We start from the raw sequence: 27,289 nt of genomic DNA on the forward strand, positions 1-27,289 counted from the left end.
TTATCTCAATTTGCAAAAGTATTTTGAAACAATCTCCTTTAACCATTATTCTTATTAATAAGGGCAAATCTTTAAAAATCCACTCTAGATCTCGAAAACACTTGAGAATAAAATAAACTGCAACAGAAGCAGTTAAACAACTACTTCAAATAGCACATGTGAAACAAGTCCCCACTATTAATCAGGAATCTGTGGTTTTTTATCTAGTAAGTACTGTGATATCACTTAATTTCTTCACAAATTGAGATACACAAATAGGTATTTCCAAAAATTCATTCATTGACACTATATACAAAGAGATTCACAGCGGTATTTCGCATCCACCAATAAAATTTATTTACTGTTATCAAGTTGCAAAGCTACTAATATCGTGAATAACTTAAATTATTGGTCTTTGAATGAAGGACTCGAGGGAAGAGAAAAATTACATCAAAATCAATATAATTTTTTACATGAATTACTTAAAAAAATGTAAGAGGTTAACCTTACACTTTAAAGAAGAAAATCAAATGGCATAGTTTAGTGTTACCTACGTTCTTTCCAGCTTTCCCCAAGTGCTAATGACAAGTACCATTTAAGTCAGTTTTTAGGTATGAAGTGTTTATAAGTTGCTCTAAATTAAGATTTTTTAAGCTTCATATCAAATGAGTTGTAGATCGACTTAAAGTATGACTTCTCCTTTCAAAGAAGGAAGGCAGGCTGACAAGGGAGGGTGATGGGATACCCTGTAAAAACAAGACAAATATTTTATACTTAAAAGTTTTCTTTTAAAAAAGTATAACACAGTTTAGGATCATGCATATCATTTTAAAATTAATACAATTAATTAAAAAACATCTGAAAATTCTAAACTCTTCAAATAAATAAAAGAATTTAAATTAGGGGAGGGGGATAGGGAGAAAACATAAAACTATTTTAGCATTCTGAAAAAAAAATGGACTAGTTAACTACATATTAACTCAAATGGAATAGATACTGGCTTACTGCTGGGAAGGTACTAAAATAACTTCAGGTTATTTTAAAAGTTTATAAATTAGTAAGTTTTTGAGGTATAAAAAACAAACCCTAGTAGTTTCTTCTTAATCATAAAGCAAAATTCAGAGGAGTGAAATTACTTCATGAGAAATAATTCTCTATGATTAAAGGTCATACACTCCTAGAGAGTCTGTATCATGTGCGCAACCCATACATAGGTGTGTGTGTGTGTGTGTGTGTGTGTGTGTGTGTGTGTGTGTGTGTGTAAGTTTGCTCCATATAAAAAGCAAAATAGCAGCACTTCTTATAATAGAGATTAAGTTACTAAGCTATCTAAACTTATGGTTTCAGAGGTCAAAGTTAAATATCTTCAGAATTTTCAACAATAACAAAAAAACAGGCACAAGAACAGCCAAAATCTAAGAGTGGGTATAAATCAAAATGAGTTCTAAAGAAAGCTACTACTTTATTTTAACATACATGAATGGCTAACCATACTAAGAGTCCGCAGGTAGCTGGCTGTAAGTTCTCATCAACAAGGTAGTAAAATGTAGTGCTTAAAGAGCTGGGTTGGTAAAGTACTGCCATTCAAGTGATAACAAAGATGATTTAAGTAGATAGTATAAAAGCTTACTTTATTTTTAGGTGAAACATTTATGATCTGCCATATTAAAAAGCAAAATTTTATGTAAGTGCCATAAATCTAAGATTAAGAATCAGATTTGGAATAAAAATCCATTTTAGATCACAATTATTACTATTCTTTAAAACGATCATTTTCATAAACAGGAAAATTTCTAATGGGATTGACTTTTTTCTGGACTTAAGAGTAAATTACCAAGCAAAAAATATCTTTATGTGTCAATACACATAACACATAGCACAAACTCTATTAAGCCTAAACTGTTGTGAATTCAAAGAAGGTATAAAGTTGTGAATTCAAAAGTCCCCACCCACCTAATAAAGATTCAATGAAGAAAGAATACTTTCTTTTTTCACAAATACACATTTCAAATAGCTAATAAGCTCACATTAAACTTCATGAGGCTTGTTTCCATTACTGGCTGGGATATCTCCTAATTCTTCACAAATGTCAAAGATGACTTGGATAGGACTTTTTTGCAAATTTGAAAAATCAACAGTTCCATCTAGTATCTCTGAAAAGCTAGCTTGTGAGGTAGAATGACGTATAGATCAAAACCAGGAGTTTTGAGAGCGCCCACTAGTAGAGTTTGAGCACTGTGCATAAGCATACTTAGTAAATCCAACTGTATTGCTTGTGGAAACAAAATGGGCAATCTGTTAGAACAGAAATAAGCAATTGAGAAGAGGACATGAATGTCTTAAAGATATTTTAGGTACTTCTTATATTATCTACATAGGAGTGACAAAACTATAAATAATTTTCTAAAAATTTTCCGTAAAGTCCAATTATATTCATTTGAAGAGAAATGTTTATAATAGTTACTATAGATGCAGGAAGTAAACAAGGGATAGTACTTTGGCCTAACTATATTTTGTCCATTTTAATTCATTTTCATTTATCAAATTTCTTTGCACAAATTTATATTATCAGGCACAACTTCGCTCCCATTGGAAGGCTAACCTTCATCCAAAATTTTTATAAACATACTCATAGATTCAACTGTAAGTCTTTGATGTATTAACCAAGACTTAATTGGCTTTAAAAAAAATAAGAATTATTGAATATTATGCACCTTATCTATAAATTTTATATAAGAGGTGACCACTCATAAAACTCTAGACCATTCATGATGTGCCAGGTACTGTTCAAAGCACTTCTCATATATTAACATATAATCCTTGCAGCTACTACTTTAAATTCATCTTACTAATAGTGAAATTGAAACAGAGAGACCTTAAATAACTTGCCAAAAGTCCTACAGCTAGCAAATAGCTGAGCCAGGATTTGAACATGTGAATTCCAGAGTTCATGCTCTTAACCACTATTCAAATTGCCTCTCATATAAAATCACATCATACATATGTGTGTGTATGTGTGTGTATTTAATCCTTATAATAGCAATATAGTGCTAACCATATAGGGTTAAGTACTATTAACCTCTTTTTTTCTCAGCTTGCAAAAAGGAAGATAAGAGGACAAGAAACTTGCTGAAGGACACACAACTAAGAAGTGACAGTCACTTGGGGCACCTGGGTGGCTCAGTTGGTTGAGCGCCAACCTCAGCTCAGGTCATGATCTCACAGGTTTGTGAGTTTGAGCCCCGGGTCAGGCTCGGTGCTGACAGCTCAGAGCCTGGAGCCTGCTTCAGATTCTATGTCTCGCTCTCTGTCTCTTCCCCTCCCCTGCTTACGCTCGGGTACTCACTCTCTCTCTCTCTCTCTCAAAAATAAAATAAACATAAAAAAAAAAAAAAAACTTAAAAAAAAAAAGAAGTGTTACTTGTTTTTGTTAACCTTAGTAGGTTAGATCAACAATAATTTTACAAAGAACAAATACATCACTCACATACTTAGAATGTTAGAAATGTCCCCAATATTAAATATCAAATACATCTAACACCACTAGAAATTTGAATTATTCAGGAAACATTTAAAAATATACACATGAATTTAGAATCCATATCATCCTTCAGCTTCAGAGTTTATATTCTACTCATCACAGAACTAGGTTTTTAAAAAAAAAAACCTCTAGGTTTAAAAAAACCCCTCAATCTCCACTATCTTATTGGAGCCAATCTACATAAACAGAACCATCATTATTTACATGAGTTAAAGTGATGGGACTCATTAAAATAGGTTTCTTTTCTGAGAGATTTTTTAATGTATCTCAATCCCAATAAAATTTCATATCAAACTACACTCTATATCTCTAGTTCATTAAGTGAAGTTTTTCTCAGTTACCTTTACCCAATAAACAAGTTAGAAGTTTAGAGATTAAAAAAAAAATGGAGGTATTAACATTTCCATCTTCAAAAAGTTAACAAACTCCATACCAACTCCATAAATGTGAGTAAGTCATTTAGCCCATTAGATCAAAGTCACTTACTGCTAATGATGATGTGCTAGACAGACGACTCATTACATGCTTGTCATTGCTGGAAGGACTTCTTCCCTCCACTGAGCTTTGGGATGTCATGAGGGCTCTTCGCAGAGCTCTTTTTGGAGTTTTGGAGAAAGAGAACGCTCTTGTAACCTACAGTTAAAACAAGTTACAATTAATTAAGCCTAATAAATTAAGCCTAATAAATCTAATATAACTGGTAAGAACATAAACAAAGCCAAATACACATGAAGATTTTCTACAAAGATTATACGGCAGAATTAGAATCTCTTTGGACAAAACAGTGAAAAGTTGTGGTAGTACACTGTAGACTATTCCATTCTGCATTCATAAAGGACCATAGTCGATGGGAGAAAAAAGGCAGGAGGGAAAACAGGGTCTGCAAAGAGGAGAAATCTGGGTTTTTATCTGATTTTGCTAAAATTTACTCATGAAATCTCTAACCCAAGGCCACATGAACCTCGATTTATTTATTAAAAAGTGAAGGAGCTCACTGAATCATTATTCAGCATGTTTATCTACTATATATCATACACATTAAATGCTTGGAGATACAAAGATAGTTAAATAAAGGAGAAAGCCTCCCCTCAAAAGCAAACAACAGAAAATTTTAACTTTAGCAGATGATGGCAGCAAATTTTGCTTAAAATATTAAAATGCTAGTTCTACTTTTTAAAAGCCCATTACCAACATTCTTACATAGTCCTCAACTCTGATAAGAAGGGAAGTGATCTTCATCATTAGAAGACTGAAACATACGTAAGGTCAGGAATAGATCCGAGGTCTCCTGACTCTGTCATGTGCCCTTTGCTGAAAAATATCTGAGACAATATTTAAGATGAGTGCACACATATCTGCATCTAAGCCACCATCAGTACATTTCTACTGAAGCACAGGTCACAGAAGTATCACTATCAATGGAAGGGATAACAAGCGCTATAGAACGTGCTGAAATAAAACTTATTACCTCTATGGGCCATTTCCTAGAACCAAGAAAACAGCTCTGCTATACAGACTATCCTTACACTGATGTCTGTGGCAATATAATTTTAATATACTCTGAAAAATACATCTTGGAGACATATTAAATAATAAGCTCACTATGACTCACCTTTTTTGAAGTCTTTTTTATTGCTCTAGATGCCCTACTCAACGTACTGTCCATATCTTTAGTATTTACTTCAAAGGATTCTGGATCAGCACTGTAAATAAGATTCTCCTGTTGAAAATATAACACTTTTTATTATTTTAAAATAAGTAAGTAAAATAGAAAATAAAAATACACGACTGTTTCTAAAATCAAACCTTCCATATATATACACATGGAAGTATATATAAATGAAGTTACTCAAGATTTTTTATATGCTTCACATAATTTCTACTCTGAAATGTACTAATTTAAGGAGAGTAAAAAATTAGCATTCACTAAATGAAAAATTCATTGCAAGGACCATGGACACCAAAGCAACTGGAAAAAGAACTCAGTATAAAATCTTTTTAACAACACTAAAACCAACAAGCTAGAAACTTAGTAGACAAATGTCTAAGCATAAAGCCTGCTGTAAAACCAATATCAAAAACAATTTTCTTGAGATAATCTATCTAAAATTAAAACATAGACTTTCTCCTACGTTTTCCTTTCTTCCTCAATTAACATCTAGGTAGATTCTAAATTGGAGGTTCTAAACCTGTGATCAAGAGCTCCTAGAAGTGGCAATGGATAGAAATCAGGAGGTATGCAACCTCCCTGAAATCATGTGCAAATCTCTGTGTATGCATAAATGCAAAGGACATTTTTCTGAGGAGTGGGCTCATAGCTCATGTTACATTCTAAAAGGAGTCAAAGATTTCATGTAAGAACCATTGGTCAAAATTAACCTTAAATGAGACAACTAATCTGCAAGTAACCCAAAATATCACTTGCTCAAATTACATTTGGGCTTTTCAAAAAAAGCAGGTTAGACAAAAAGGTTTTGCATATTTCTATACCAATTTGCCCTTTAAATTTATAAATCTAGGCCATCGGCAAGTTCCCCCGCTAATCTAGCACTATTAAGACTATCCTCCAGCACTGTCATTCTGTGGCTAGAGAGACTTTAATACAACCCTGTGAATATTGGTTTTTCAGGAAATGTTCTCATCTACAAAATGTAGAAAATACCTAGTATAATTAACCCACAGGAATCATAAAACAAGATAATGCATAGTAGTCCTTTGAAATAAAATGTTAAGCTCCTTTACAAACAGCCTTAAATATTATATTCTACAATTATAAATGCTTGCTTTTTGGCTCTTCACCACTGACACCCACATAGACAGGCTTGGTTTTGCCAAACTTTCTTAAAACAAGCAAATCCACCCTGCCAGCTCTAGACCCTCTCATTCCACTTCATCCATTTGCTAATGAGTCCACAGCTTATCTAACCCCATTCAGGTAACCGTGCCTTTTTTTAAATGCACAATTTTTTTTCTAAGTTAAAAAAAAAAAAAAAATCACATCTATTATAAAAATTTTGGAAGAAAATTTTAAAAATAAAAATTTCCACAAATGTAGTGACTGTTTGCTATTAACATTTAAACATACTCCTTACATATGTTTTTCTATATGCACGAAATGTTTTATCTTAACAAAACTGGAGTCATTCTATTCAGTTTTATATCTTGTATTTTCCAATTGGCTGTATGTTATTGGTTTTTTCCATATCATTGGATACTCAAAGAAATTACTATTAATGAACAAATAAATGATAAAAGTCTCTTCTGATTAGATGAGAATTAATTTTATTTCATTATTTTTGAACAAAAAGTGCCTTTACTTTCTTCTTGTTAAGAAATAAATATTATAACAACATCAAAAAAATACAATACTTAGGAATAAACTTAGTCAAAGAGGTGAAAGACATATACTGTAAACTGTAAAATGCTGCTGAAAAAAATTAAAGACATGAATAAGTGGAAAAACACCCTGTGTTCATGAACTGGAAGATTTAATATTAAGATGTCAATACTACCTAAAGCAATCTACAGCTTCAATGAAATTCCTACAAAAATCCCAATATTTTTGCAAAAAAAAAAGTTCATTCCAAAATTCATACAGAATCACAAGGGACCCCAAATAGCCAAAACAATATTGGGGGGAAAAAGTACAAAGTTTGAAGTCTTAAATTTCTTGGTTTAAAAACCTACTACTGTAATCAAAATAATATGGTACTGTCCTAAGAAACAGAATAGAATGGAATGAAACAGACTAGAGAGCCCAGAAATGAACCCTATTATAATATGGTCAAATGATTTGACAAGGGCATCAAGACTATTCAACAGGAGAAGGACAGTCTTTTCAATAAATGGTGCTGGGAAAACTAAATATCCACAAGCCAAAGAATGAAGCTGGATCCTTATCTTACTCCATATACAAAAATTAACTTGTAATGGATCAAAGATCTAAATATAAGAACTAAAACTACAAAACCTTTGAAGACAAGGAACACAGAGGTCAAAATTTTCAAGGCACTGGATTTAGCAGCAATATCTTGAACACAACACCACAGGCAGAGGTAACAACAACAACAAAAGCCAGAAAATTGGATTTCATAAAAACTGGTAAATATGCAGAAGACACCATTCAATATAGGAGACAGCAACCCACAAAATGGGAGAAAATGTAAATCATATATCTGAATCTGACAAGGGATTAGTATCCAAAATATATAGCAAATGCCCAAAACTCAACATCAAAAAAACAAATAACCAGATTCTACATTCACCACCTACATCTCCATTTTCTTACAGGTTTTTGAGATGGTTTCACTTTCAACTCTTGAATCTACCTATAAACTTATGTAGATATAAGGTTAAGATATACATCTAATTTTCCCTAAGTAACCAACTATCTTATCATCATAGGTTAACAATCTTATTAAAATGTTAAAGTACTACATTTATCATACAATAAACTCTTATTTCAGGGACATGTATCCTTTCCATTGATCCACCTTTAATAGTGCAGTTGTGTTCACATCATTGTAACTTAAAAAATATAATGTAATATCTCATCAGAGAAGCACTGTTTTTTTTTTTGTTTTGTTTTTTGAGAGAGAGAGAGAGAGAGAGAGAGAGAGAGAGAGAGAGCGCGCGGGGCACAAGTGAGCAAGGGCCTGGGTAGGGGGAGGGGGGGAGAGAGAGAGAGAGAGAGAGAAGAGAGGGAGAGGGAGAGGGAGAGGGAGAGGGAGAGGGGGAGGGGGAGGGGGAGGGGGAGGGGGAGGGAGAGGGAGAGGGGGAGGGAGAGGGAGAGGGAGAGGGGGAGGGAGAGGGAGGGAGGGAAGGAGGGAGGGAAGGAGGGAGGGAGGGAGGGGCCGGTCTCACCCAAAGCAGGGTTTGAGCTCACCAATTCAGGACTCAAACTCACAAACAGTGAGATCTTGACCTGAGCAGAAGTTAGGTGCTTAACCAACTGAGCCACCCAGGCACCCCTGTTCTCTACTTTTCTTGTTGTTGCTTTTTCTTTAAAAATTATCTTTGGAATCATTCTGTCAAAATCCAGAAATTTCCTGTAGGATTTTATAAAAACTATAATGAATTGACATCTTTATGCCAGCCAGCATTCTCTTTCAAGAACATAATGGATTTCTCTGTAAAGTATATCGTTTTCTTAAGATAGGTTTCATTCATTTCTTTTAAGGCTATTCCTAGATTTATACTAAAATTTCCTAAATCTACACACCAAGCTTTACTGGGAAGCGGGGTCTCCATTTCCCACACTTTCTAGTAGGTTACTGCCAGCATAGAGAAAACTATTGATATGTGTGTATTTATTTATTTGGTTACTTAAACTAAACTGTTACAAGTTCTAATACTTTTCAATTGGTTCCTGTTAATTATCTAGATAATCATTTGCAAAATAACTCTGAATAGTAAAATATCTTGACAACCCATGGGAAACAAAGCAGTTGGGACTGTGATTCAAGCTCTGCCTATCCCCGAGTCTCCCCCATCCTCATTCACATACACCTGCAAGGCTCTGCATTATTAAGATTTCCTACATCTTATAGTAGAGGGATCACATTTCCTATACTGCTGTACATATTACACCATAAACTAAGCACAGCTGTCACTTTAGTTTTATAAACTTGATTTTGTTCTCATTTCATTTTCAATTTTAGTTTCATTTCAAATTGGTTTTCATTCAATCAACAAATGTATATTAAAAGCTATTTGATAGAAGCCTTTTATGTCCTAGATACAGAGACAAATTCAGAAAAAGGATGTTTTGACACAAATGTATTTTCCTTCATGATGTTTTGATTTCAAAACACAAAGTAATTCATCAATGCTCATGCTAAATTGGTCAGCCTATGACATTTTTTTAAAAATTAAATGCTGAAAAATACAATGGAATTAGGTGGGACACAATTAGAAACAGTAAGAGAATTAATTTAATAAAAGTGGTTACAAAACATACATATCAAAGATTAACCTGCATATAAAACTAGAAAACAACTTAGCTAAAATATCTCATTTATGAATAGAATTACAAAGAGAAAATTACCTAGGAATACATTTAACAAGAAATGCATGTGTCTACACTTGTCTTTCTGGAAAGAGGGATGAAAGTATCAAAAGTGGCACTGCTGAAAATAGTGGGACAGGTGCATATGTTTTACTGCAGCACACTTTCCTCTATTTAATGTTTCGTTATGTGCAAATATTACTGTTCAATTTAAGTTAGTAAAACTCATAATATGAATATAAAACTAAATACTGGTAAACTTTAATTTACTCATTGAATAAAATTTTTAGATGCATAATGTATAATGTATATATAAAGAAACTCAACTCCAAGTGTGTTTAATTTTGATGAAATGCTTTTTTAATAATAAAAGCCCCTGATGGGGCGCCTGGGTGGCGCAGTCGGTTAAGCGTCCGATTTCAGCCAGGTCATGATCTCGCGGTCCGTGAGTTCGAGCCCCGCGTCAGGCTCTGGGCTGATGGCTCAGAGCCTGGAGCCTGTTTCCGATTCTGTGTCTCCCTCTCTCTCTGCCCCTCCCCTGTTCATGCTCTGTCTCTCTCTGTCCCAAAAATAAAAAATAAAAAAACGTTGAAAAAAAAAATAATAAAAGCCCCTGAAATTTAAATCCCTAAGCAGTTGCTAACAAAGAAAAGAGACTCTCGGTCTTTCCTGTTGCTATCTGAACTGTTATTAAGTATATAATAACCCCATATGAACTGAAGAGAGCAGATGGCTTCATATTTCATATTCAATTACTTCTGATTTGATGAGGGTAGATATGAGGTCTTTCACATTTCTAGAAGGCTCTGGGTTCAGAATGGCTGAAAGGGTAAACATCTATGTAGTTCTGGTGGCTGAGAAGACAATATAGCTGTTTACTAAGATGTAAAGATGAAGTACTTCTTTTAGTTCTCTCTCCATAGAGGAAGGTAAATAGGGCAAATCACAGACAAAACCTCTAAATAGGGGAAACTTGTTTTCAATATTCCCAAGTTTTTTTTCCTATTACTCTCCTTTTCTTATTAATAGCTCCCATTCTCTCTTCCAAATATTAAAAATTTTTACTCTAGGGGTGCTGTTGCAACCTGGCCTTTCCCTCAGTTTTTCCTTTCTTGCCCCCCTGAGCCTTGCATACCAGCGCTTGCACAGGGGACTGGGCACTGAGAGTGGTTAAAGCCACAGGGAAAATGGTGGAAAATTCACCATCGCTATTGCCAGAAAAAGCGATCTGTGGCTTTGTTCTTTTTTAAGCTCCCAATTTGGTTTCATACTATATATTATATGGGATTTTATTCCCAAATCTTGGCTAAACTCCTTAGACTTACTAACCTACTGGCCTCAAAAATATTGTGCAGTTGCACTGCCCATCTACCTCTTTATTCCTATAGTAATTGGTTATGTGCACTTACTTGGAATAAACATGAGAAGTACCTTTCCGCTCAACTCCATTCATACAATCACAGATAACTATGCTAAAAACCAAGGGCAGAAGAAATAGCAAGAAAAGGCTATCCCAGCATTAAGATATATTCCATGGGGCACCTAGGTGGCTCAGTCGGTTAAGCTTCCAACTCTTGGTTTTGGCTCAGGTCATCATCTCATGGTTTGTGAGTTCAAGCCCTGTAATTGGCTCTATGCTGACAGAGTATGGAGCCTACTTACGATTCTCTGTCTCCCTCTCTCTCTGCTCATCCCCTGCTTACTCTCTCTCTCACTCTCAAAATAAACATTAAAAAAAAAAAAAAGAAAGATATTCCTATTAGTAAAGTAAACCAAATGTTCTTTCTTGCAGCCAAAGAACTTTATGCCAAAAAAGTTAATTGTACGTAGACCAACACCAAGCAGGTATTATGTTTTTGATGTATTAATTTTGACCATAATTATTTTGATTCTATTAATACCCAATGTTGAAATGTAAGAAACAAGTTGAACTTCTCTTAGATTAATTTCCATTAATATTATAAATGTTCTCAAGTATTAGTTATTAACAGAATAAATGAAATATTGCATCACCATATACCAGATTTTTAAAAAAAATAATTATCAGTAAAAGTAAGAAACCCCTCCCCAAAAAAACCTTATTCTTCTAAATCTCCAAAATAAAATTATACCATAACAAAAACTAATTTTTAATAACATACTAACATAATTCTAAAAACATTTCATGATTTACTCAACATAATAATGAGCCCCAAATCCACAAGTACCTAAAACTAGTTCTGAAAACAAATCTGCGAAGTTCAAGATTAGAAAGTAGTAATGGAGGCTTTCGATTAAGATGGCAAGAATTAGGGAGACACTAGTCTTGTCTCGTCCCTCAAAAACAGCTAAATAAACATCAGATCATTGCGAACACCCAAGAAATCAATCTGAGGGCAAAGAGCAAAAATGTACAACTGGAGGAGAAAAAAAATGCCACATTAAGAAAGGTAAGAGCTGTAGAGAGTTGAACTGGGTGGAGAGAGAAGAGTTGCGGGAACTGCAATGGGGAGGAGGCCTGATCACAGACAGAAGAGCAAGAGAAAAAGAGAAAGAAGAGTGAAAGTGCACATAGGGAATTTCACAAGAAACACTCTTCCCCAAAACCAATGACTGGGAAAAGGAGAGGGGTTGAATACCCCTGGTTTTCATAAACAGTAGAACATAGAGCCTGAAGTTTTGGATGTCTGCACCATCGCCAGTGTTGCACCTGGCAAATTTAGCCATGTTCCAGTAGGAAATGAGGTCAGAGACCTGGGAGTGGGCAGCGTGCTCTGAGGATTCCGAGTAGCACAGGGAGAAGCAGTTCCCCTGCCTGGAGTGCATTTGGGAAAGGTGGCATGGCCTCTCTGGGAACAAAAGACCCAGGAGGTGCCACTGAGCTGACCTGTTCACTAACACTGGAACAAGAATGCTAACTGAGGGCAGCAAGCCTTGGTACCAGCTTTCAGCTGTGCTTTATCATAAACTCCAAACTGCTGCGCAGTGGTGCAACTGATTTCTGGAACAAGCTGGACCTAGCCACAGCGCAGTGAAACTCTCCCCCAAAGGATCAGCATGGGTCTCCAAAATTTGGAGCTCTGAAACCTACCTATGTACCTGAGATAAAATACAGACATGCTGTGCTGCCTGGCAGGTGGACAGCTCAAAGGCAGGCAGGGTGAAGGCGGGGATCTGGTGGAAACCGGGACACGAGACAGGAGATTGTTCTGTGAGGGCTTCATGAAGAGTGGCAGGCTTGAGGTCCCTGCTCTGGGGATGAGAGAGCAGGGCAACTCCATTTTCACCCCACCTATCAGGACTGACAGACTTCAGTGAGCAAATCAGTGCCACCAAGTGGAGGCCAGAGCCGCTTACACCACTAGGGCAAGCCACCTGAGAGTCAGCACAGCAGGCCCCACCCCCAGAAGACTGGCACAAACACCTCCCACACACCAAGTCCGCAGATCATAGAGTGCTACAAAGCTTCAGCTCTAGGGGAAAAAGGATATAGCCTCCTTTGTTTTTTTTCTTGTTTATTTTCTGTGCCTTCCCCCCCACCCTGGGCCTTGGGATATGGAAAAGGCAATTTTTTTTTTAATTTATTTTTTTTTTAGTTTATACATGGAAAAAACATCCTTAACCTAAAAGGGAAGACAGATCAGGTTTGCAGCATATCTGTCACAGAAACTGGGCAGGCCAGAGGGAGTGGCAAGATATATTCAATGTCCTAAATGGGAAAAATATGCAGCCCAGAATACTTCAGACAGCAAGGCTATTATTCAGAATAAAGAGATAAAGAGCCCCCCCCCCCCAAAAAAATAAAGGAGTTTGTGACCACTAAACCAGCCCTGCAGGAAATACCAAAGGGGATTCTTTGGGGAAAAAAGAACTAAAAGCAACAAAGACTAGAAAGGAACAGAGAACATCACAAAAAACACCAATTTTATGATAACACAAAGGCACTATATTCATATCTGTCAATAATCACTCCTAATGTTAATGGACTAAATGCTCCAATTAAAAGACATATGGTATCAGAATTGATTTAAAAAAAAAAAATCTATATGCTGCCTACAAGAGACTCATTTTAGACCCAAAGACACATGCAGATTCAAAGTGAAGGGATGGAGAACCATGTATCATAGTAATGGAGGTCAAAAGAAAGCCAGAGTAGCCATACTTATATCAAACTAAAATTTAAACCAAAGACTGTAACAAAAGATGAGGAAAGGCATTACATCATAATTAAGGGGTCTATCCATCAAGAAGACCTAACGATTGTAAATATTTATGCCCCCACTTGGAAGCACCTAAATATATAAATCAATTAATAACAAAGAAATTCTTTGGAAATAATACAATAATAGTATGGGACTTTAAAACCCCAGTTACAACAATGGACAGAACATCTAAGCAGAAAATCAACAAGGAAACACTGGCTTGGAATGACACACTGGACAAAATGGACTTAACAGATACATTTAGGCTATTTCGTCCTAAAGCAATGGAATACATATTCTTTTTGAGTACACATGGGACATTCTCTAGAATAGATCACATACAGGGTCACAAATCAGCCCTCGACAAGTACAAAAAGACTGAGATCATACTATGCATATTTTCAGATCACAGTGCTATGAAACTTGAAGTCAACCACAAGAAAAATTTGGAAAGCCCTCAAATACAGGGGTTAAAGAACATCCTACTAAAGAATGAATGGGTTAACCAGGAAATTAAAGAAGAAATAAAAAAGTACATGGAAGCAAATAAAAATGAAAACACGACAGTCCAAAACCTTTGGGATGCAGCAAAGGCAGTCCTATGAGGGAAGTATATACAATACAGGCCTACCTCAAGAAACAAGAAAAGTCTCAAATACACAACCTAACCTTACACCTAACGGAGCTAGAAAAGCAACAGCAAAGAAGGCCTAAAGCCAGCAGAGAAAGGAAATAATAAAGATTAGAGCAGAAATAAATGATATAGAAACAACCTAGTAGAGATCAATGAAACTAAGGGCTGATTCTTTGAAAGAATTAATAAAACTGATAAACTCCTAGCCAGACTTAAAAGAAAAGAGAAAGGACCAAACTAAATAAAATCATGAATGAAAGAGGAGTGATCACAACTAACACCACAGGAATACAATTATAAGAGAATACTGTGGAAAATTATATGCCAACAAACTGGGCAATCTGGAAGAAATGGACAAATTCCTAGAAACCCACAAACTACTAAAACTGAAAGAGGAAGAGATAGAAAATTTGAACAGACCCATAACCATCAAAGAAATTGAGTCAGTAATCAAAAATCTCCCAACAAACCAAAGTCCAGGGCCAGATGGCTTCCCAGGGGAATTCTACCCAGACATTTAAAGAAGAGTTAATACCTAGGCTTCTCAAACTATTCCAAAAAATAGAAATGGAAGGAAAACTTCTGAACTCTTTATACAAGGCCAGCATTACCTTGATTCCAAAACCAAAAAGGAGAATTACAGGCCAATATCCCTGTGAACATGGATACAAAAATTCTCAACAAGATACTAGCAAATCAAATTCAACAGTATGTTAAAAGAGTTATTCACCACAATTAAGTGGGATTTACTCTTGAGCTTCAGGACTGGTTCAGTATTCTCAAATCAATCAACGTGATACACCACATCAATAAAAGAAAGGATAAGAACCATATCATCCTTTCAATAGATGCAGAAAAAGCATGTGACAAAATACAGCATCCATTCTTGATAAAAACCCTTAACAAAGCAGGGATAGATGCAACATACCTCCATATTATAAAGGCCATATATGAAAGACCCACAACTAATACCATCCTCAACAGAGAAAATTAGAGATCTTTTCCTCTTGTTCCTTGTTCAGGAACAAGACAGGTATGCCCACTCTCACCATTACTGTTTAATCAGGACATTGCTAAACGTTTGCTGCCATCTTGTGGCTAGCTTATATGAAATTTTTTTCATTAGCTGTTTTATACATCAGTTCTAGAATTATTAGCCATCTTTTGGCTAGTAATTCAATAGATTGTATTTTAAGGAAATTTTTCCATTAACTATTTACATTTAAGTATTATGGTTATACATTTGGAAAGGACTTCATAAGCAATCTAGTCTGACATTGTGATAAATGTAGGATTAATTTCTACAATAAGCAGTCACTATACTGCAAGGATCCATTTTTTATATGGATACCCAGAACTATGAAAAAAAAAATCCCTCTTAACAATGAGCACTTTTGTAAGCTTTATAACAAAAGCCGTCTCCATTATTTTTCTAGTCAGCATTGTTGTAGGCACTAGCTGTATTTCCTTCCGTGAAACTTTTTGTGGAACAATCCTTTATAACAACATATTGTTAGCACATAGAAATTAAAAAAAAAAAATCATGCTGGATTGAAGCATTCTATAATAATTAGGATAAATTTGTCAATTTCAGGGTTTTATTCCTTGGTTTTCCCTGTCATGTCACTTGTTGAAAAAGAAAAATTGAAATCTTCTGCTTAAAAAAATAATAATTCAAAATGTCTGTTAATTGTTCAACACCTAGGCAAGAGGTTTTAATCAAACACTACCTATTCTATAAATCACTATAATTATACCTCAACAGCCTTCAACGTCAGACTTAGCTATGATAAAATAAACATTTATTTCCAACAGGAAATGTCCAAGGCAATCTCTTATAGTACTAGGGTAATGTAAAGGATTGCTTATCATTACATTCTTCTCTATCTATGTCATTTGTCCAAAGATGAAAAGGTCTGTACCTGTCTATCACATGTCTCTCCCATATATAATGAAGAAATCAAGTTATTTGTAAAGGGACCTAGATTTCATCCAAGATATACTATAGACTATCTGATTTCTGTGAGTCATTTAACTTCAATAATTTGATTTTCTCATGTAGCTGCATTTAATCTGTATAAGATAATTATATATTCATAAGAGTATTTGATTTTCAGAGGATGGACTGAGAAAACTGGATTGGCAACTTGCCTAACAGAAAAACAACTTGTTACAACTTACCTACTGCTTTCAACAAAGGTAAAAGAACAATGGAACAAAATACCCTCTATTTTACAAATAGCCAGGTCAAAGAACACTAATGAAAATCACAGGGTACATCAGAACAAGTCCCCAAAGCCCCACTAAATCAGAGGCACAGGAGCTATTAGCCTTTCAGTAAACTAGGCATTCAAAATGGTCTCATATGTCTATACTTAAAAAATTTTTTTTTAATATTTATTTATTTTTGAGAGAGACAGAGAGAGAGGGAGAGAGAGAGAGCACGAGTGGGGGGGGGGGGGTGGGCAGAGACAGAGTGGGACACAGAATCTGAAGCAGGCTCCAGGCTCTGAGCTGTCAGCACAGAGCCTGATGCAGGGCTCGAGCTCACGAACCACAAGATCGTGAACTGAGCCAAAATCAAATGCTTAACCAAATGAGTCACCCAGGTGCCCCTCATGTGCCTATACTTTTAAAAATCCTTCCAAAACAACTTATTAAGCCGGTTTTCCTCAACACACATAAAGTTAGAACTTTCCTACATTCATAATTTCATAATTACCAAGTCATTAGAAATGTAGGGTTAGTCTGAATGCATTGTAATGAAGTTAAAACTTTCATTATAATAGTGGTTTAAGAACTTACCGCATCTGCTTTACAAATGGTATTGGCTACATGTCGACATAGCATCTTTAGCCAGTTCTCTTTTGGAAGTTCCTCTGATGTCATCTGGAAACTGAGCAGCACATTTGCCCGCTCTGTTGGTGGCCTCACAAGCAAGGCAAAAGCATTATGGCAATCTAGGGTTCCAGAATAATTATAGACATTAAGTGTTACTCCTTGCAAAATGAAAGATTTATGCAAGTTTAGTTCCCTCAGAGCAACAAAACTCCAATGAAATGATCTCTTCCCCACCCTTTCCATCCTCTATATTTTTAAGTACACAAGGAAACATGATATTACACTGAAACTGGCAAGAATTACAACAGTAAGTACCATGTGAGAGACCAACAATGATGATTTATTGACATTAAGCAGTATTTTCTATGAAATTTAATATTTTCTGAGTAAGTTTTTTTGAATTAGATCATTTCTTAGAATTCCAGAATTTAAGTTTTAAATTAAAATGGCATTATAAGACTAATTTGGTAACTTAAATCAAGTTCAAAGAAATCAAATGTCCAAATATTAAAACTTTTACAAAATGGTTTTGGACCAAAATACTAAAACAGAACCTATTTTAAATAATAATCCATAATTCAAATCCAAAAACATGGAGAGGATTTAAATAAATGCACTATTGTAACACTTAATACATCCAGAATCTGACAACCAAATAAAGACACAAAATAAGTTGTTATTCATGTTTTCTGTGATTGTTTCTCATAAACTCAAATCCTTCCATCATTAGAGGATGAGATCAGTAATGGAAACAGCTTACTTGTAAAAAAAAAAATAGGTCCTAACATCTAAAATATGGCCATGCACACACATTACTAAATGCCAATTAAACAAACAGTTGATACTGTTTTTGATAATTTCAGGCCTTCAGAGAACCCTCCCTAACACAGTTGAGTAAAAGCTCTCCTTAACACACGTTTGACCCATGTTGAGTCTACCATAGTTACTTTGGGTACATTTATTCACGCACATCTCTCCTGGTCATATTCTAAACATATTTCTAGCAATGCAGCCATTGCCAACAAGAAAGCAATAGGATGCAGAGCACAGGTAATAATAGACTGGTGATTTCCTTTGGATTCTAAAGGAACGAAATAAGTTTTGATGTGGGAAAAAGCTAGGTTAGGACACTATCTTGACATGAAACCATTTAAAAGCTCTTTGTCCCTTAAGGGATGAAGACACCCCACAGGATGAGATAGCATTTTCATTTGAGAAAAATAAAACATCAAGTAGGTTCTAGAGAAGACTTTGGATAGAAGTATAAGAAAAATTACTTTACCAATACTAACCAACTGTATTTAAAGATAATTTACCAGTTTTAAGAAAGAAAAAAAAAAAAAAAAAAACCTAAGGGAGTGAATCAAACCTACAATGATTATGAACTATTTTCAGCTAACCAACATTTATCCAATGAGCATACCTTCTGTTTCTCTGATGTCCAGCACTTTCTTAATTTGAGAAAGAGGCATGAGATGAATATGCTTAAGAGAAGCTGGGGGTCGGGTATGGCCATGAGGACTCCTAAAAGTGCCAATAACCTTATGCCGTTTTCTTGCTATCTGATTACAGAAAAAAAAATAATAATAATATGAATGAAAACTATTAAAGACTAAATACTTAAAAATGACACTAATGACATAAATCTACATGCAATTCACTTGACTATTAATCATCCCAGAATTACTATGCAATAAGAAGCAGAGTTACCATGTAACAAATTCATACATGTAATTGTATAGCAGAAATGTTCATGCATATATAAGAAGAGCTTAAAAAGTCAGGAAAACAGACCAAGGGACAGGATCTAAGCAAAAGGTCCACGAGGTGTGAAAGAACTTAGAAGCATTTTGAGAAGGAATAACATTATAGGATACAGGAATCTTCAATAGAAGGCCCTGAGTTCAGGAAAGGGAATAGCTGCTCTGGGATCTCAGTCGTGGGTTCAAAAGGTAATTGATTTTAGTTGAAGAGGAGAATTCACAATTATCTCAAATCCTGTACAAGGCACTGAGGACAAAAGAGTAAATAATATAGAGATGGCTCTGGCGCTCATGATAGTTAGGTATCATTGAGAAAGAGGCAGGGTAAAGAAGTAACTAACTAAATAATACACTAAACAAATGATACAAATTATAAACTCAAGGTACAGTGTTAAGATATAACTTTACCTAAGCTGGGAACTCCTACAAAAGGAGGAGATAGGTAAAGTAACTAGAGAAGACAGGAGCAAAATCAGAAAGGGCCTTGTAATTCATGATGTACTGAATTCTGTGAATTTTATAAGGTCTTTAAATTTATTATTTTCATTTCCATGAAAGGCTAATGTATTATTTTGCCTTTTTAAAAGAAAGTCTCTTTTGAGGTTATAATCATCAACTGAAAGACATTAACACAAAATGATTTAGGTTAAGTTACTTGATGAATTGAGATTGGTCACCATCATGAATTCAATATGGCTAAAAATGCACTACCCTGGGTTGGCTATTGGAAAAGATCAAAAGGCAGTCAATATCATATTCACATTGAAGCAGAAATACAACTCAAATATATGTTACATATCAAATACTAAATTTTAATTTACATTAATATAGTAAAAATAGGCAATAAAGATGAAATAATTTCTACTATAAATTTGAATATAGTTTTAAATCAATTTGGCTAAGCTAAGCAAATAATTTTTAGTTTTATTTTTTATTTTTTAAAATTTACAACTAAATTAGTTAGCATATAATGAAACAATGATTTCAGGAGTAGATTCCTTAATAATGCCCCTTACCCATTTAGCCCATCGCCCCTCCCACAACCCCTCCAGTAACCCTCAGTTTGTTCTCCATATTTATGAGTCTCTTCTGTTTTGTCCCCTCCCTGTTTTTATATTATTTTTGTTTCCCTTCCCTTATGAGACTTCCCTTCCCTTAAGAGACTTTTGTCTCTTAAAGTCCTCATGAGTGAAGTCATATGATTTTTGTCTTTCTCTAACTTCACTTAGCATAATACCCTCCAGTTCTATCCACGTAGTTGCAAATGGCAAGATTTCATTCTTTTTGATTGCCGAATAATACTCCATTGTATATATATACCACATCTTCTTTATCCATTCATCCATCGATGGACATTTGGGCTCTTTCCATACTTTGGCTATTGTTGATAGTGCTGCTATAAACATAGGGGTGCATGTGTCCCTTCGAAACAGCACACCTGTATCCCGTGGATAAATGCCTAGTAGTGCAATTGCTGGGTCATAGGGTGGTTCTATTTTTACTTTTTTGAGGAACCTCCATACTGTTTTCCAGTGTGGCTGCACCAGCTTGCATTCCCAACTAAGCAAATAATTTTAAAGTTCATTTTTAAAAAGGAGAAACAATGACAAGTGCCAATATCGATGACACAAACGTTAGCACATCAAGGTAAAAACTCAGAGATAAAATATAAAAAGGAAAATATATAAATCCTCAATTTAGATTCAGTAAAATATCCTCTGTCCTATTTAAGAGAAGTCAGTATAGATTTTATCCATTTTAAATGTTTCTAAGTTTTATCATTTTCTTCACTCCAGATTTGCTAAGATTTTTTTTTAATAAGCTAAAGAATAAAAGTTTAGGATTATAAGTCTTGAAGTCCAAATTTAATAATAGACATAAAGCTGTTTCAGTTAATATGATTCTGAGTTAGGGAGGCTTAAGATAAACTAGAACAAAAGTCAGTGGATTTAAGAAGGTAAAGGAAATGAGGAACCAGGGTATCACATAATGTACTCAAAAGCTATGGGGAGTAAGCAATGACAGGAATTAAAGTGGCAGGTAAGTCAATGAGCCAGTTATAAAAAACTTCATGGAATCTGAAGAAGATGTATGATCAAAAATTTAAAGCCACAACTCTCTCAGGATTCAGGGGATAAAACCCAGAATGGATTAGCAACCTAACCTATTAGATGAAAGGTGCCAGCTGACCTGGGCACTTTAATAGGAAGAGAAGCAAAAGCAAACAAATAGAAGTACTGAGCAACTATGTAAAGTAAAACCCCATTAGAAACTGACTTCCCCTACCCCTGTTCTCCAAAACAAAGCAGGCTGAAGTTCTCCTTATGGAGGAAACAAGTAGTTCAGAATTATCTGCCTCATGACTTTTTCAGTTAGGGTATGGTCAATTATGTATAGTATTTTCACTGTCTTTTGTATTTTGTGACATTACTGATCAAATAAAAATAGCTTTTCATTAACCTCACTACAACAAAACACTGCATGTAACACAAGTCAATTTTTGATGAGATTTTGTTAGGCCTATAACTGTACATGGTTGGCTCTCTAAGATTCCCTGTATTTTATACTAAATAATAATGTATATAAGAGGGCAGCACTTCAAGAGAAGTATAGTAGAAAAGGATAAAAGGAAGAGGTACAGACTTTAAATAAAAGCTTTAATAGATGAGAATTTTAGAATTATAATCAGTGTAGCCCATCTGATATGCTAACCACTCATTTACCCTAAAATCTGTTGTCTTAAGGGATCATCAGGGGATCATGATTCTTAATATTCAATAATCAAGTTATTCTACTCTTCAACAAAATATTGGCTCCTTCTTTGATTGAAAAATCTACTTCAATTTCAAATTATTTTGTAGATCTTGAATAAACATACTTAATAGAGCCAGTAAGTTCCTAAATCCTTGATCTAAACATTTATTAGCATGGAAATAAATTAAATTTTCATTTTGACTTGGATTTTAAGTCATGAAAATTCATCATACTTCTTAGTATTAGGCCTTCTCCTAAAAGTATTCTATTAATACTACTGAACCAACAATTGGGCTCAATTAAAAAAAAAAAAATGTGTTTTGTTAACTTTAACTTCTACATTATACTTCAATCAAAGCTTGGCTTTAAACATTCAGGCAAGTCACACAGATCAGCAGTGTTATACTATATTAAGTACAAATTTACCTCCAGGCAGTCATTGAAGAGAAAGAGAGTTACTTGCTCTCCTCTGTCACAGGGGTGTTCACCTAGAGAAATTGTTTCAACTCGTTGGACTAAGCTTCGGTGAGAAGACAAAAGATTCGCCTGTATAGATTGAAAATATTAGTAAAAGAGATCACTTGGTAGTAATCTTTTTAAAGTTATAATTTAAAAGAAAATGATACCGATATTCTGTTTATATTAAAACTATAAACTCTCAGTAACAAAAAAGAAAATAAACTAACAATCATCAAAAATGAATACTTACTGGGCATCCATCTACTTCATAAACAACATCAAATATTTGCTTTTGAGCTTCTGTTTTTCTCTTATCCTCATTAATATGGCTGAAAAATTAATAAATTTAGTTTAGAACTTCAACTTTAAAAAAAATTAAAATATGAAAACTGCATTCAAAGATATCTCTTGTCACAAAAAAAGATCTTCCATGCAAGTCTATCTTAATTTTGACAACTGAATCAGTTAAAACACCTCCTAAAAGTATCCTACCATATTAAAAAAATTCTAAAGAATCCTTCAGAAAATTATGTTTTACTAACTTCTTTCTATATTCCTTTTTTACTATACTATGTATTTCCTAAAATACATTAAACCTGTACAACTTCAAGTTAACAGAAGTTCTATTTGTTAAGGTTTTATGTAGCTCATTCCCAAGTCATATGTTAATCATTTCAGTAAAACAAAAACTAAGACTACTACTTCCATGTAAGATGAAACTAAGAAGGAAAGGATACACCTTCTTCCTGAAACAACTAAAAACCATCAAAATATAAAGAATCAAGTGTTGTTAAGATACTAGGAAGTCAATTCCTATGAGACAAGAGACAAATAAGGCAAGCCCAACTAACTATATGCTGTCTATAAAAGACATTCTTTAGATTCAAAGACATAAATAGGCCGAAAGTAAAATGGCAGAAATAAATACTCTACCCAACAACAGCAAAATACACATTCTTCTCAAGTGTGTATGAACCATTTTCCAGGGTAGGCCATAAAATAGGCCTCAAAAATTCTGAGAGGATTGAAACAATACAAAGAATCTTCTCCCACAACAAGGAGTAAAACTAGAAATAACAAAAGAAAACTTTGGAAATTCACAAATATGTGGGAATTAATAAACAGCATACCCCTAAATAACCAATGGGTCAAGAGGAAATCATAGGGAAATTATAAATTCTTTGGGGAAAAAAAAAAACCAAAAAACTGATGAGATACAACTAATGCAGTACCTACAAATTTATAGCTATAAGTGCATGTAATAAAAAAAGATCTCAAATCAATAACATGTTTAGGTTACTGATTTAAGACTCTAGGGAAAATAAGTAAATCTAAAGCAAGAGAAAGAAAGAAATCATACAGTAGAAATTACTGAAATAGAGAATAAAAAAAATAACAAAATCAACAGAATGAGCTGGTTCTTTGAAAAGGCTGACAATATTGACAATCCTTTAGCTAGGCTGGCCAAGAAAACAAAGACTCAAATTACTAAAATTACGACTATAAGATGGAACATCATTACAAACCTTATAGAAATAAAAAGGATTATGAGAATACAATGGACAAATTGCATGTCAACAAAGTAGATAGCTTAGATGTAATGGACAAATTCCTACAAAGAAACAAACTATAGAAACTGACTCAAGAAGAAATAAAAAGTCTGATTAGGTCTATAACAATAAATTCAAGCAGTGATTCTAAAGCCCAAGTAACTTCATTGATGAATTCTACCAAACACCTAAAGACTTAATACAAGTTCTTCCCAAGTTCTTCCAAAAAAAACAAAAGAATACATTTTCCAATGTATTTTTTAAAACCAATATTAGCCTGATACCAAAGCAGGAGACATCACTAGAAAATTGTAGACCAATATCCCTTACGAATACAGACACCAAAATCCTTAACAAAATACTAACAAACCAACTCCAGCAACATTTAAAAAAGATTATGCACCATAATAAAGTAAGATTTTTACCCCAGGAATACAAGTTTAAGTGCAAATTCAAGGGACCCAGAATGGTCAAAACAATCTTGAAAAGGAAGAATAAAGTTGACAGACTCACATTTCCCCATTTTATTTTTTTTTCTTTTTTTTTTTTTTTAATTTTTTTTCAACGTTTATTTATTTTTGGGACAGAGAGAGACAGAGCATGAACGGGGGAGGGGCAGAGAGAGAAGGAGATACAGAATCGGAAACAGGCTCCAGGCTCTGAGCCATCAGCCCAGAGCCCGACGCGGGGCTCGAACTCACGGACCGCGAGATCGTGACCTGGCTGAAGTCGGACGCTTAACCGACTGCGCCACCCAGGCGCCCCACATTTCCCCATTTTAAAACTTAATACACAAAGCACAGTAATCAGGACTGTGTAGTACTAGAATAATCATAGTCATTTAGGATCAATGAAATAGAATTAAGAGTAGGACAGAAATAAGCCCTCACATTTATGGTCAGCTGATTTTCAGTAAAGATGCAAAAGAAATTCAGTGGAGAAAGGATGGTCTTTTCAACAAATAGTACTAGAAGAGAGTTCCATATACAGAAATAAACATTGATCCTTATACAAAATTTAACCCTCATACAAAAATTAACCCAAAATGGATCATAGACCTAGATAATTTTTACCTAATAACCAAAAACAAAAAATTTCTTGAGGAAAACAGAAAAAAATCTTTGTGACCTTGGGTTAGATCAAATTTTTTTAGATAAAAGTACCACCCATAAAAAATAATTGATAAGTTGGACTTCATAAAAATCTAGAACTCCTGTTTTTTGAAAGAAATTGTTAAGAGAAAAAACAAGCCACAGACTCCAAGAAAATATTTGCGTATCACATATCTGACAAAAAACTTTTAACCAGAACAAAGAACTCTCACAGCTCAATAAGACAACAATCCAAATTAAAAAAAAACAAAAACAAAAACAAAACAAAACAGACAAAGGATTTGGACATGCATATCACCAAAGAAGATGATATGGATGGCAAATAAGCACATAAGAAAATGCTCATCATTTATCATTAGGGAAAACACAAGTCAAAACTACAATTAGATTTCACTACACAACTATTAAAATTTCACAAATTAAAATAACTAATCATCCGAGAGTTGGTAAGGACATGGAAACACTGAAACTCACCATTTACTGTTGGTAGGAATGTGAAACATTACAACTACTTTGGAAACAGTTTGACAATTTTTTTAAAAGTTACACATATTACCTACTATACAACCTAGCCATTCCTACTACTATTTATCCAAGAGAAAGGAAAACATATATTCATACAAAGACTAGTTCACAAATGTTCATAGCAGCTTTAATGGTAAGAGCCAGAGCTGGGAAAACAATCAAAATGTCCGACACATGAATGGATCAATCAGTTGTGGTACAACCATACAATAGCAAACAAGAATAGGGGATGCACTACTGATAAAAGCAACAGTAAAGATGAATCTCAAAATAATCAGCTGAGTGAAAAAAGACTCACAAAACACAACATACTGTCTGATTCTATTTAGATAAAATCCTAGGAAATGAAAATTATACAAAAAAAAGAATAGTTGTTGCCCTGGGATAGGAAGTACTGGGAGAGGCAGGAAAAGGGATTATTACCAAAAGGCATGAGTACACTTTTGGAGGTGATAGTGTTCCTTATCCTGATGGTAGTGATGGTTCTGTGGGAGTGTATATATACCAAAATTAACCAAACTACATCTGAAACATAGTTTCTAAAAACAAAACATACACATACAGAAGCTACTAGAGCATATATCTGTAACAAATTAATCTATATAAGCTAAGTATATGTAACTAATATTGTAAGAATCTAATTTTAGGGTTTTTTTTTGGTTTGCCTAAATGGCAAAGGCTAGTTAAATGGCACTATCTTTTTATTTCCTTTACCTGAAAAATTATGGTTGTTTCAGTCAACCACAATATGCATTTACTCCCTAGGCTAAATATTCAAAAATCTCAAGAAATGAGATGGAGATGTGGTCAAACTCTATTCGGTTTGTAAGTCAGCATCACAATTCATCCTTAAAATAACAGCTCCTATAACTCAACATTTATTGAAAACCTATTAAGAGCATGGCATTTAGGATAAGGATATATTAGGGGTGCCTGGGTGGCTCAGTCGGTTGAGCGTCCGACTTCAGCTCAGGTCATGATCTCACAGCTGGTGAGTTGGAGCCCCAGGGTCTGTGCTGACAGCTCAGAGTCTGGAGCCTGCTTCGGATTCTGTGTCTCCCTCTCTCTCTGCTCCTAACCCACTCGCTTTCTGTCTCTGTCTCTCTCAAAAATAAACAAACATTAAAAAAAAAATTAGGATAAGGATATATTAGACATGATTCTTAAAGTTTCAGAAACTTAAGTAATATTGAAAAAGAAGTAAATCTTTAATCACCTGTCTTATCAGTATGCTCATTATCCCTATAGCAGCCAACTGATAATATTCTAAGGGACACAACAGGTCAAAAGACTATTCCCTATTTAGGTTACTTTACAATCTTTGTTTACAAAACATGTTATACATAAATAACAAATACTATAAGATACCAACCCCTTCAGCTTTCTCTTTTGTGAAAACAGAAGGTGTTGACTGGCCATTTCATAGAATTTGTTGAAAGGATCAAGGTAAATTAAGTGCAGAGTATGTTAAACCATGAAGTGTGGGGAAAAAACTATTATCCTGACATCAAAATAACAAAAGCATGAAGCATGAAGACTGGCTGATCAACATGTAAAATATAAACATAATTTTAAAAATTGCACAACCCTTTTGGCAGCAACAGACCTGGTATTCGCCAATTTGAGCATTATTCTACTGCTGGGCCCTCTCTCTAGAACTAGCAAAGTCTGTAAGAGCTCCTTAGCAAGAATTTTAAGAAACTCTGTTACATATAGAAGCACCTCAGGGACTCTCAGAAGTCATTTAACTAAATCTATTAAACATGTTGATAACGTAAAGTCCAAAGAGTTGAAGTGCCCTTGCCCTCCATGACACAGAACAATTAATAGCAACAGTATTCATTTCTGATAATAATCAAGAAAGATCATTTCTGATTAGAGCTAGGTCTCCAAGTTAGACCTAGAATAATTACCCTAAGTTTAACAATCAAGTACCCAAATCA

At 34.5% G+C, this 27,289-nt stretch overlaps 1 protein-coding gene and 1 pseudogene across 9 annotated transcripts in view; one reads left to right on the top strand and one right to left on the bottom strand.

Annotated features, from left to right (window-relative positions):
- Positions 1 to 27,289, bottom strand: part of ECT2 (epithelial cell transforming 2) — a 71,565-nt gene that overhangs the window by 7,226 nt on the left and 37,050 nt on the right. For 4 of the 9 annotated variants that reach the window (XR_006585247.1, XR_006585245.1, XR_006585246.1 and 1 more), the window contains 8 exons: positions 22,410 to 22,488; positions 22,127 to 22,246; positions 18,607 to 18,745; positions 17,148 to 17,302; positions 5,133 to 5,240; positions 4,007 to 4,153; positions 2,007 to 2,274; positions 313 to 725 (listed from right to left, as the gene is read on the bottom strand). Coding sequence is in view for 3 of the 9 variants with exons in the window: in XM_045037262.1 (XP_044893197.1) it covers positions 636 to 725; positions 4,007 to 4,153; positions 5,133 to 5,240; positions 17,148 to 17,302; positions 18,607 to 18,745; positions 22,127 to 22,246; positions 22,410 to 22,488 (838 nt within the window). In the remaining 6 variants the exon portion in view is untranslated. Of the gene's footprint in view, positions 1 to 312; positions 726 to 2,006; positions 2,275 to 4,006; positions 4,154 to 5,132; positions 5,241 to 17,147; positions 17,303 to 18,606; positions 18,746 to 22,126; positions 22,247 to 22,409; positions 22,489 to 27,289 lie in introns of those variants that run through there. The other 5 variants (XM_045037262.1, XM_045037261.1, XM_045037260.1 and 2 more) reach the window with 2 other exon arrangements.
- On the top strand, positions 10,715 to 12,824 carry LOC111562270 (annotated as a pseudogene).

The sequence above is a fragment of the Felis catus genome, chromosome C2, assembly GCF_018350175.1.
Source record: "Felis catus isolate Fca126 chromosome C2, F.catus_Fca126_mat1.0, whole genome shotgun sequence".
In the NCBI taxonomy this organism is placed as follows: Eukaryota; Metazoa; Chordata; class Mammalia; order Carnivora; family Felidae; genus Felis; species Felis catus.